The sequence below is a fragment of the Aotus nancymaae genome, unplaced genomic scaffold, assembly GCF_030222135.1.
Source record: "Aotus nancymaae isolate 86718 unplaced genomic scaffold, 86718_ANA_hifiasm-v0.15.2.pri h1tg000017l, whole genome shotgun sequence".
Classification (NCBI taxonomy): Eukaryota; Metazoa; Chordata; class Mammalia; order Primates; family Aotidae; genus Aotus; species Aotus nancymaae.
In genome coordinates, this window is record NW_026988429.1 from 12,621,750 (window position 1) to 12,633,727 (window position 11,978).

At 49.0% G+C, this 11,978-nt stretch overlaps 1 protein-coding gene across 3 annotated transcripts in view; it reads right to left on the bottom strand.

The window, feature by feature from the left end:
• Positions 1 to 8,686, bottom strand: part of REEP1 (receptor accessory protein 1) — a 117,137-nt gene extending 108,451 nt beyond the window's left edge. For all 3 annotated transcript variants that reach the window (XM_021672632.2, XM_064377965.1, XM_021672631.2), the window contains exon 1: positions 8,543 to 8,686. In XM_021672632.2, coding sequence (XP_021528307.1) covers positions 8,543 to 8,574 — 32 coding nt within the window. In that variant the 5' untranslated portion in view covers positions 8,575 to 8,686. The remainder of the gene's footprint in view (positions 1 to 8,542) is intronic.
• Between the last annotated feature and the right edge of the window lie 3,292 nt (positions 8,687 to 11,978).

The window sequence follows — 11,978 nt, forward strand, 5'->3', positions numbered from 1 at the left end:
CACCTGTAGTTCTAGCTACTCAGGAGGCTGAGGCAGGGAAATCGCTTGAACCCAGGAAGCGGAAATTGCAATGAGGTGAGATCATGTCACTGCACTCCAGCCTGGCAACACAGTGAGACTCCACCTCAAAAAAAAAGAAAAAAAAGAAAGTGTAGCTTACTTACTTAGCCTGCAATGCTCAAACCTCTTGCAGGAGGGGGAGCATGAAGGTAAGTGGGTGCCAGGGCCAGATGAGTACTTGTGGGCTCTGGCCCCATGGCAGCATCTAGGGGTGTGTTACAATTAATGCTGTTTTAGCAGTTGCTGTCTGCAGATGGCGTTAACAAGCTCAACAGTCTTTTACACCCTGCCCTCTTGGTACCCGGGTTCTTGTCTGGCATCCAGGAAGAATCAGGTCTCACGGACTTGAAGGATGGTGAATGTGGATATTTTATTGAGTGATGGAGGTGGCTCTTAGCAGTATGAGGAGCTAGAAAGGGGATAGAGAGGGAAGATAATCTTCCCCTCCAGTGCAGCTATCCCCAGCCAAACTCCTCTCAACATTCAGATGCTTCTCTTCTCTCCTCTGCCACACCACTCTGCTTCTCTGACAGTGGAGTTTGGGGTTTTTATGGGTACAGGATGGGGGGCATGGTGGGCCAGAGTGGTTTTGGAAAAAGCAACATTTGGGCAGGAAAACAGAGATAACTGCTCTAATTTAGGGCTGCAGTTTCCAGGCTTGAGGGTGGGGCCTTTGCTAGGGAACTGCCCTCTTCTACCCAGTATTTCCCTGCTCCTGTCCACATCAAAAGGTTCTTGGTTGGGCACTGGCTTGACAGAGTCCAGGTATGCTATTTAGAACTCATAAAATATTGAGGTCAGAACCTCTCAGAAGCAGAAAGCATGAACCACAGTCTAGCACAAATGGTAACTTCAGATTGAATCCCAGGTCCACAGACAATAATGGGAACCTCAGCAAAGTCTATCTCTTTTCATTTCACAGGGAACATGATGGCACCCTGTCTCCTGACTCAGCCTTTCTTAGGCTTTATGGGGATCTTGTTAAAACACAGATTTGTTAGGCCTGGGACTCTGCATTTCTAACTCCAGTAATTCCTACTCCAGTAATTCCAATGATGCTGGTACACAGACGACACTCTGAGGAGTGAGGTCCTGACTCATTCACAATTCAACACGCACTCACTGGGCACCTACTGCATATGAGAAACTGTGAGGGAGACAAAGCAGACATGGTTCGTAAGGGGATATCAATCCACAGACCGCCACAGCACCAGGAACAAAGTGACAACAATGCCACTCTGGGGACCCAGAGGACAGAAATCTTTCTTGGTTAGGGGACCTATGGGAGGCTTCGTAGAGAAAGGTAGACAGAGACACACATGGAGAGTATAGTAAAAACCAGAGGGCACCTTCCAAGACTTTAGCTATGGAATAGCATCAGTTCTTTGTAATTGCTAATTTCTCCTCAAACTGAAGACCTCCTTTCTCAACTCACAAACAGAATAAAGGGACTAAAAAAATAAAGGGACTAAAAGAGAAGTGAGAGAGACATTTCTAGTGTAGAGATTGAAGGAGTATGTCAGGATTCTCCCAGTTGCACAATACCGTGTTATGCCAAGGACATTTCTAGGTTTGCAAAGCTGTCTACAAGTCATTTATTCAACATATATGGTGGTCATTAGGGCTGTCCTTTAGTGAGGAGTGTAATTCTCCACCCACTTCACTTCAGGTTTGGCCAATGAAATGTGAGCAGAAATGGCATGTTATCATCTCCAGGTGCAGGTACTTATGAGCCAGTATGTGACTCTCCATTTTTCTCTCCCTACCACAGTGAATCTTGAGGCTGTGTGTGTGTGTGTGTGTGTGTGTGTGTGTGTGTGTGTGTGTGTGTGTTTTGAGACAGGGTCTCACTCTGTTGCCCAGGCTGAGTGCAGTGGCGCAATCTTGGCTTACTGCAACCTCCAGCTTCCAGGCTCAAATGATCCTCCCACCTCATCCTCCACGTAGCTGGGACCACAGGTGCACACCACCATGTCCAGCTAATTTTTGTATTTTTTGTAGAGATGGGGTTTCACCATGTTGCCCAGGCTAATATCAAACTCCTGGGTTCAAGTGATCTGTCCGCCTCTGCCAACCAAAATACTTGGATTACAGGCATGAGCCTCCGTGCCCAGCCAGAATCCTGATGTCTTATGTAGCAATGTTAAGACAAAGGAGACCCAGTCAGCCTGGGACTCTGAGTGAATATGATGAGCAGATTACCCCTGCTAACCAACAGTAAACAGGCAGCAGAAAGCAAGAAACAAACCTTTGTTGTCTCGAGCCACTGGGATTTGGGAGTTGTTACTGCAGCATACCCCAGTCCATTCTAACAACAAATATTTAATTGATTATAAGCACCATTTAAAGTTTTCATTCTAGGACATTCTAGGACAGCTCATGGCATCAAAGAAGCAGCTGCAGGAACTGGGGCCTATGCAACCAGAACCAAGGCTCCTTGTGTCAGTGTCAGCCTCTTTCTCTCACCCCATGTCTCATTTCCATTTATCATTGCTTTGCTGTATTCTCCACTTTTGCTTATGGACTTTCTTCAAGTATGCCAGGGGGTTTAGATGCTGCAGCCCTAACTTCATATCTTTCCAACTCTGCGCCCCATAGGCAAAGCTATTCTCCCTAAGTTCCAAATCAAGAAACCTTGGGGGAAGGATCTCAGTGTGGGTCACCTGCTCACCTCTGGATGAATGTCTATGCCCCGGGGAAATGCATACCTAGCCCTGGGTCACGTGCTGACTTCTATGACTGAGTAAAGGGAGGCAGGGTGGAACACGTTACCAGAAGGGAATGGAAAACTTGTTTTGCAGCCCAAAGTACTATCCAGAGTCGCCTACAAGAAGGGGAAAGGATATACACACATACATAGGCAGGAAAATGCCTAAGGCAGACTTTAACTGAGCTGTGATCAGTGAAAGAGAAAAAAAGGGGGGAACGTAGCATATACTATGCAAAATAGTCCTAAGAGGAAACAGAAGCAGGACAAGAGAGCCACTAGGCTGGACAGCTCCCTAGTGGCAACGGGAGGCACCTTTGTCCTAGAACTGCCAGGTGACTGACAAGGCCACAGGGAGAGGGAGGGACGGGATGTCAGGAGGAGATGTTAACTCAAATAACAGATGCTCTCTGTTTACTAATCTGGTAAATCTGACAATGGGGCAGACCTTTTCTGATCAGGAATGAGCTAAGTCTGGAAGAGCAAATACTGAACCAACACGTGTGCCCCCATTACCATCTTCCCTCCATGAAGCACTCTTGGGATTACTCCTTCCCAACTGAGCCCAACCCAGCTTCTTGCTCCTCAAGACAGTGTCGTAGGCAGCCTTACATTAATCATAAGAGATGAACCTCACTTGCCATCCCTGGTCTCGGTACCCACACATGCTTGTAGGCTTATACCAAATTACCTTTCAAGATTCCTTCTGACAGCCCTACTGTGTGCCAAATAGTTGGTCCTCAATCTATATTTCCTTTTTCTCTGTATTCCCAGGAAAGCCCTAGTGTCACTTAAAAAACCCAAAGTGAAAATAATGTGCTTCTGTATAAAGACAGATGAGATCTGAAAATTCAGAATAAATACTCTGAAAATAATAATCCAACTTCCAATCCCTTAAGAATCCCAATTCCCCTCCCAAGGCTCAGAATCAAGAGGAAAACATCCTTAGTTCCCAAGTGTACCCCCCTTACTTCTTGTTGGGGGCTGAAAAAACTCCCCCAGACTAAGAATTCTGGTAACCAGCTAGGCATGTGTGTGGCTCATCCCTGGCAGTGAAATTCCAGAGGTTCCACATGCTATGGCTGCCGCACCGCCATGTCTCCCCTTTCCCTAGCCTCCCAAACTTTCCTGGAAACACATACACATTCATACACACTCGCACACACACAAAATGGCAGTCCCACTAAGTGGCCAAAGAGGGCCTGACTCCCCCTTCCCTCATTCTCCACAGGGCTCCTCCTCCCCCGACATAATACACCCTCCAAAAAAGATAGCTGGCTTCAGAAGGAAGCGGGGAGACTGACCCAGTAATAACCAAGTTGGACCCTCACTTGTCAGCTAACCTCAAATAAGACACAATGGGAAGAAGTGCAGAAAAGCTACTTCTCAGCAGGCAGGCAGGATTCCTAAACAAAGAAACACGGCAGCTCAACAGTGGAGAAATCTAAGCTGCTATTTTTCACTTCCTTGAGGATACTCCTCCCGTTTATAAATAAATGTGATGCATACAGGCCAGCTGGGGAAGGAAGAGACCTAGAGGAACACTGACACTTGGAGCTCTTAGAACCTCCAAGGTGACTGTGGCCAAAAATCTTGTCTCTTAGACAGGGAGCTGGCCCCAGGGTGGGTGGGAGTTGCCCTTAGGACTGTGACAGTGGGTCAGACCAGCACTGGGACTAGAACACGTCTTCTGCCTTCCAGCCTAACATCTTTCCTTTCACAATTCAACTGAAACATTTACCCAGTTCCCACAGTGTACTACAGCACGGTGCCAGGAAATCATTCCTCAACCAACTGGAACCCTCCATTAACTGAATCAGTTTCCTGCATGCCACATTTTAAAAGCAGGCCCCATAGAAAGGCTAGCGTATATTTAAGGATTTACGATCTTTTTCTTTTTTTTCATTTGTTTTGCAACAGTTGGGGAACATCTTGAGGACAATTGACATTCCTTCCAGTCCCATCCATTTTCATGTCCCTGATCCAGGACAGACTTCATGCTCCAAATCCCTGTCCTGGAACTTAGCCAGATCTTTAGCCATCAAACCAAGACTTTGTCTTGATCATCACACTGTATTTTCTAAAAACTAATATTTAAAAAAATGTACAATGTGGAAATAAAATGTTTTATGCCATTAGTTATTCAGAAAATTTTGTAGACTTAGGACTCTCTTTTCCCCATGCTGTGAATTGGGGTTTTAGTCTACTAATCCCATAAGGGGTGGGAAGCTCTAGATCCATTCAGGCAACATTCTGGACCTTGGCCAAGACAATGAGGCAAGACCTGCTCCTTAGAATAATGCTTCAAAGTGGGATATTCTTCCAAGAAGTCACAGAGCAACGTCACTGTCCCCCGCTAACAGGGTAAGCAAAAACATGCTCTCCCCAGTTTAAAATTCATTCATACCTAGGCCTTGAGTTGTCTGTAAAGAAAACAAAAGGAGGCAAGCAGTCCTAAATGAGCCCCTGTGTACCATGAAGGTATCAACCAGGTTCTGAGTGCTATTGCACTGAGTATCTCTTCCTTAATTCTTTACAGGCTGAGCCAAGGAAGTTAGGAGAAAGACAGCTGGCAAGAAAGAAGCATCTCAAACTGGTCCTCACTCTAAGAGCCTTGCCCAGTGGGCAGAATCCTGATGCCTGCTGCCCTCTGTCCCCAGCACTGGCCAGCTACTCTGCTTGTCCCCAGGGCCTGGGATTTCCTTCAACACAACCGACCTTCACTCAGCGCACTCAGGTGCCAGGTACTTCGAGAAAGACTCATGGCAGGGGAAAAGGGGTTTGAAAGGGAAAAAAGCCACAATGACTGTCTTCGAAATGCTTACAGCCAGTAGCAGCAGAGACAGCCACAAGCACTGGCTGGCTGTCCCTGGAGGCCATCAGCTTGTCGTGATACCTCTGGTTGGATGGTTGGGACCACACAAAGACAGGAAGACACTCCTCTCTATCCTCAGAACTCAGTGATAGGTCTTCCTTACATGGTCTTTGATGTGACAGAGGCTTACAAAACCATGAAAAGATTACTTACACAAAACGTGACTCGTGGACAAAACCATAGGATGCTCCCATACCAGAGGTCTAGAGAGCTTGAAAGAGATCCATTTGTCAACTGGCAGTGGCGAGTGAAGGTGGAAAAAGCACTGGACTGGACTAAAAATCTGGACCCTGTGTTCTTTACCAGCTCATCTTGTGTCCTTGGCATGGGAAATTTCCTCTGCAGTTTTACAAATGTGGGGGGAGGACTAGATCGGTGGCTTTTATTATCAGTAAAACACATCTATTTTTCTTAATTATATTTTATCTAGAACCCCAATATATAAAACAAACAAAAAGGGAACTGCTTGGGTTGAATCAGGGATGAGGAGCCCAGAGCCCATCTGCTCAGTCTGGGTGGCCCTCAGGAAACCCAGTTTTAAAACCACAGGAGTAAATTAAGTCTGAGAGCCCCGATAACCTTTCATAAGGTTTCCAGGGAGGACAGAAGGAGGGACTCATCATTGATTTAGTGCTCTCCGTGGTGCTTGGTAATTTATATATCAAGTATCAAGGAAATCTTTGCAACAGCAACATGAGGTTAACTAGCTGTGGACTAGCATCTGCTGTGATCTGAGTTGTAAACTGGGATCTTCTGGCAAGAAGCAAAACTGGGATTTGAACCACGGGTGTTCTGATTCCAAACAAAGCATTCCTCCTCTTATTAGTTACTCAAGGTATGTGGAGTGTAGAATATTGGGCTGAATTCATGATATCCTTGAATTATAAACATACGCGCATATAGGCATATAGGAAAATTTCTTGAAGAATATACCCTCCACAATTATTATTAGTTATCTCTGTGTGGTGGGAATGTGGATGATTTTCAGTCTGTTTATCTTTTCTAATTTTCCTGTAATGAACATATATTGTCTTCGTGGAACAGGTATGGTTTATTAAAAATGATGTTCATAATGCTTAATTAACGTGCTCATGCTGCGTTTCTACAGGGAATTAGGGACTGGGGGATAGGTGATATCCATGACCTTTTGGACTTGATGGTGGAAATAACAATTCCAAATCCCATCAACTCTCCTTGGGCCACAGAATGCTGGGCATTTAAATTCTCTGAAGTCTTGGTTCTGGGAATCATGGTTGTTTTAGAAAGCAACAGACACCTCCCAAATATATGCCTCTCCTCTCCACCCCCATCAGCTGCCCATTGTAAAAAAGGGGGAGGGGGGTGCTAATAAAACCAATGACAGTGACATGACCCAGGACCAGAGGGCCTCACTCCCAGCCAGCAGGACCTACAGTGAGCCCACCAACCAGGCCAACTCAACTGTCCAGCCCCACCCTGAGGGCTCTCCAGAATCCACTGGCAATATCCATCTCAGAGAGAAACCACCACCTGAAGGCTAGACAGCATTGGACAGGCATGAGGCAGGGCAAGTCGTGTCAGCCACTTCCCTGCATTATTCATGTGGGCTTTGCTGGCAGAAATCTTCTAAATATTTAACTTGCCACCTCAAGGTGCAGTGCAAACCCACTGCAGTCAGGAACAGCTGTGGAGAGGCCTTCACGAGTGACTTGGGGGCTGAGAGGCTCAGACACTGTCTTTGGTAGGAAAGCCCAGAATGGTGGTGGGAGACAATGCCGACATCCACTGCAGAAGGGAAAATCAGTGAAGAAGGGAAGGGAGATGGGAGGTGTTTCAAAACGTGGGGAGTGATGGTACACAATCAGTGGGGTCCAGAGCCCCTCCTTCTCAGACAAAGAAAAAGCCTGAGGTGCCTGCCACCCTCCTCCCCGCCTTAGACTCCCCACACCCATTTCAGCCCTGGCTCGCTAAAGCTGGTGGCAAATCTGTTCTGACTCAAGCCAGGACGGTCAGGGAAGAAACTTGGACTGGAACAGCCACGTCTATCTCCCAAAGGAGAATAAAGCCACCGGGGAAGCTCTTCAAACGCCTATGGGTCCTGGGGCTTGAAGGAGAAAATCGGCCCCCCTCCCACCCCCAATGCCTTCACACAGACCTCACCCCAGATGACTCTGCGCTCTCCTGCAAGGCCTGGGAGGTGTCATTGCCACCAACCGGGAGGCTGTCACTTGGAAATTTCCTGTGCACTACTGGAGGTACCTGCCCCTGTCTCTCAAACCTCTGCAAAAGAAGTTGGAGCCTGGGGCACCAGGCGTCTACTCCAAGATTCACATGCGTCCTCCCATGTCCCACCTGCCTTTGCCACTGTAGATGTAAGACACCTAAAAAGGAGGATTTGTCCAACCCCACTGGGAGCCCCGCCTCTGTCTCTCCACCCGTTCTGCGCTGACTCTCCAGGCAGCGCCCCTGGCTCGTCTGGGCTGTCCTTTTCACCTGACAAAAGCTGGGGGACGGGGCGCGGTGAGGGCGAACGACCACACATTTCTCCCAAAGAAGAGACGCGTGTACTCGCGGCGCGCCCATTCGGGGCCTCTCTGCAAATCGACCGACCAGGGGAACAAAGCGGCCGGGGCGCGGCGCGGCGAGACGCAGCCCCCACGGAGCCCCCGAGAGCCCCAGCCCTCGCCGCCCCGGCCCATTCCCCTGCAAGCGGCCGCCGGCGCCGGCTGCCTCCGGGCTACAGCCGCGTCCTGCGCTGCCCGCCCGCAGGCGTCCTCGGCGGCTACTGTACCTGCTAAATTTAGCGGCGCCGGGTATTAATAGCCCGAGCCACTGGGGCCGGGTGCTGCAGGGGCGCGCGCAGCCCGGGGTCGAAGGCGGGAGGGAGGCTACGGAGGGGCACGGGGGAGAAGGGCACTTACACCACCAGCCTGGAGATGATCCATGACACCATGGCGGGCGGGCGGGCGCGGCCCGGGCGGCGCGGCTCTGCTCGGCTGCGGGCGGCGCGGGCGGCTGCGGCGCTCCTGGAACGTCCGTCCGCGCACGGCCGCCGCCGCCAGACTGAGCGCGCCCGCCGCCCTGCCTGGCGTTCGCGCGTTGGCGCAGCCGCGGCACGTTCTGGCGGCGGCGGCGGCGGCGGCGGCGGCCCCAGCCCCCCGGGGCTCGGCGGGCCCACGGCGATTGGGCGGCGAGCGGGTCAGGGCACCCGCGGGCCCGCCCCGCCCCGCTCGCCCCGGCCCCCGACTGAAGGCGGGCGGGTCCTGCGCGCGCCCAGGGGCATCCGCCCCGCCTAGGAAACCCTGCGGCGGCCCCGTTGGCGGGCAGGGACCCGGGTGCCACCCCACCCTCAGCTTTCCAGTGGAGAAACTGAGGTCCGAATCTGGACCTCGGGAATCTGTCTGCACCTGTCTAGGTGAGAGACTGTCATCCCTCATTCAGATAGTGCGCTAGCCTCTTAAAGGGTTTACCTGGATCCAGACTCGACCTCTTCAGTCTGTCCCCTGCTCAGCATTGTCTGCATGAGAAACAAATGTGGGCATTTGCCTTCCTACTTAAAATTCTACAGAGTCCCTATATGATGGTGGTACCTGCCTAGAACCGCGTTGCCAAGACCATTCCCCCAAATAGTCCTCTAGCTGTTTTCACTCCAGGCATCTTGGATTCATATATTTGCGGTTTCTTCTTCCCTGTCCGTACACGCCATGCCTCATCGTCCTGCCTTGGTTTGATTCAGCTCCTTCTTCAAGGTTGGGCTGAAAGGCTACTTCTTCCTGGGGAAGGCCTTTCCTTGGGTGCTGCTCCGGATCCCAAGGGGAGAGCTAGAAGCTGCGATTGCATAGCCCCAGTTCCCCGCTGAGTCACGTTGAAGTCTTAAGCAAAAGGGAACTTGTGCACCCTATATAAACATTTTTATGTATTTTTAAAAATACCTTATTAACTATTATGTATCTTAATTGCTGAATTTTATGGCACCTCTTAAATGTTGCACCCTCACTGAATGCCTCACTCTGCTCACCCTAGTCCCGGCCCCAGAGAGTACATTATTCTGTTGCACTGGAAACGCTTTGTCCTCTACTCCTTGTCTCTGCTGCTGCTTTTCCCACCCTCCAATAGCTTAGGTTCTGCATGGTGCTCTCAGCACCCTATCCTTTGCTGATGATCGTGTCATGTATAATTCAGTGTTAGATGTGAGAAGCACAGGAGACAGCTTAGTGCCCTCAGATGTAGCAGAATCTGTGCATGCGGGTGCCTGATATAGGCAGAAGAAAGACTTCACAGACAACAAAGGGACTGCAGTTGAGACATGCTCTCATGTCTCAGGTCTCCAAAGAACCCATAAAATAGCTGTAATGTAGCAGTTTTTTCATGCTGCCTTGATCCAGTTTTAAGGCTCTGGCTGGAGGCTGGTCAATTCCCCTTCTCTAGCAGGCTATTAACCGTACACTCCCAACCACTTCTCTTAGCAGGCTATCACACTTAGAACACTATACACCTGCCCTAATTGCCCCAGGGCCAGGCACCAAACAACTAGTGACAGCCCCTGTGCTTCAGAGACCACTGAAATTATCCAAATTAGCCAATCCTATAACCGCTTGCCTTATTTCGCCCTTTCCTTCCCTCAAAAACCATGATAAAGCTGTTTGTCCACAATACCCCTCTCTTTCTCTCTCTGTGACAGACTCTGGCCCTGAGTAGTCCTGCATGCGTGGACTCTCCAGGAAACTGTGGGTATAAAAAGCTCTAAAACTCTTTCCAGTTTCTCTCTCTTGATCTGTGTCTGGCCCCACCATACCTCCCTCAACATAAGGTTAAGCAGGTAAAACAATGTTCCACAGGGAAAAGCTTTCCATACTCACTAGGCAGAGACCTCCCTCACCCTCCATCCATACCCCTCATCCATACTCCCTGGGTCAGAAAGGCTGTTAGCCATCTTGCGGGTAGGGAGCAGTGGAGGGGATGGACTATTTTGGTTCAAAGAGATCCTGTTGGTGGGAAAATAAAGGAGAAGCTGACCACATGCTGACTCCCTACTCCCTATAAGTGGAATTCATAGATTTGACTATTACACAGAACTGAGCATTTTAATTATGAAAATGAAACTATTCATGGGGTTAAAATATCTGGAGGTCTTTTTGTTAGCTGAAGAGGACCAGAAAACTAGTGAGACCAACCCCACATTTCTCACAAGGGATGGGAAAAAACTTGTCCATAGAGCAGATTTGGGTGGGCAGAGGAGGGGAAAGAAGAAAGAAAAGAAAGTTGCTTTTTGTTTTACTGCATTCTGTCCCTTTCAATGTAACTGTTACACTTATTATATCTCTCCATCCTGGACCTCCTCTTATTTGTCCTTGGCCCTGGAAAACATGAGGCCGGGGAATAGACTCCACCTTCTAGACAATGGAACTCTTACAGCTCTATCAGTTGCTTGACTTCAAGTTCTTTTTCATAGGAACTCCTTTTTTTTTTTTTTTTTTTTTAACATAGTCCCACTCTGTCACCCAGGCTGGAGTGTGGTGGCATGGTCTCGACTCACTGCAACCTCTGCCTTCTAGGTTCTAGCGATTCTTCTGCCTCAGCCTCCCGAGTAGCTAGGGCTACAGGTGCGCATCACCACACCCAGCTAATTTTTGTGTTTTTAGTAGAGACAGGGTTTCACCATATTGACCAGGCTGGTCTCGAGCTCCTGACCTTGTGATCTGCCTGCCTCAGCCTCCCAAAGTGCTGGGATTACAGGCGTGAGCCACTGCACCCAGCCGGAACTGCTTGTATAGTAGATGCCACTCATCTGTTTTTGCCCTGTACCCTTTTCCCCCTTCTTCTGGGAAGAGCTGTCTGTTTTTCACTGTGGAATGAGCCTCCCCACACTCCAACCTTAGAAACTGTAATTTTCTTATATGTCTTCACTAATTTGATTGATTTATGGGTGGTCGCCAAACAGAAACTGGGCCAATGATCTCCCTTGGGATTTTTAAAGTTGAAAATAGAAAAAAGAGAATTCCACTTTCATCTATGAAGCATTGGCTGCCATGGGAATTGTCCTCCCATTGCAAACAACTAGAAAGACAGGATAAAAAGAGAAGCAACTGTTTCTAAGCATTGAACAACAGACAGCACTCGACTGTGATAACTAAAAGAAGAGAAACAAATGAAGTGTCTTACAATTGTCTGAGCTTACTATCTCAAAGCAGTTTCCAGGAATCACTGTAGGGATGGAGAACCCAAACAGATCCCAGAAATTTCACAGAATACGGGAGACAGATCAGAGTCCAGGGAAGCCAAAGTGGCTAGAATTTGTGAAGCAGAATGTAAGAGTGGTGGGAGATGATTAGAGGGAGAGCAGCAGAGGTCTGCAGA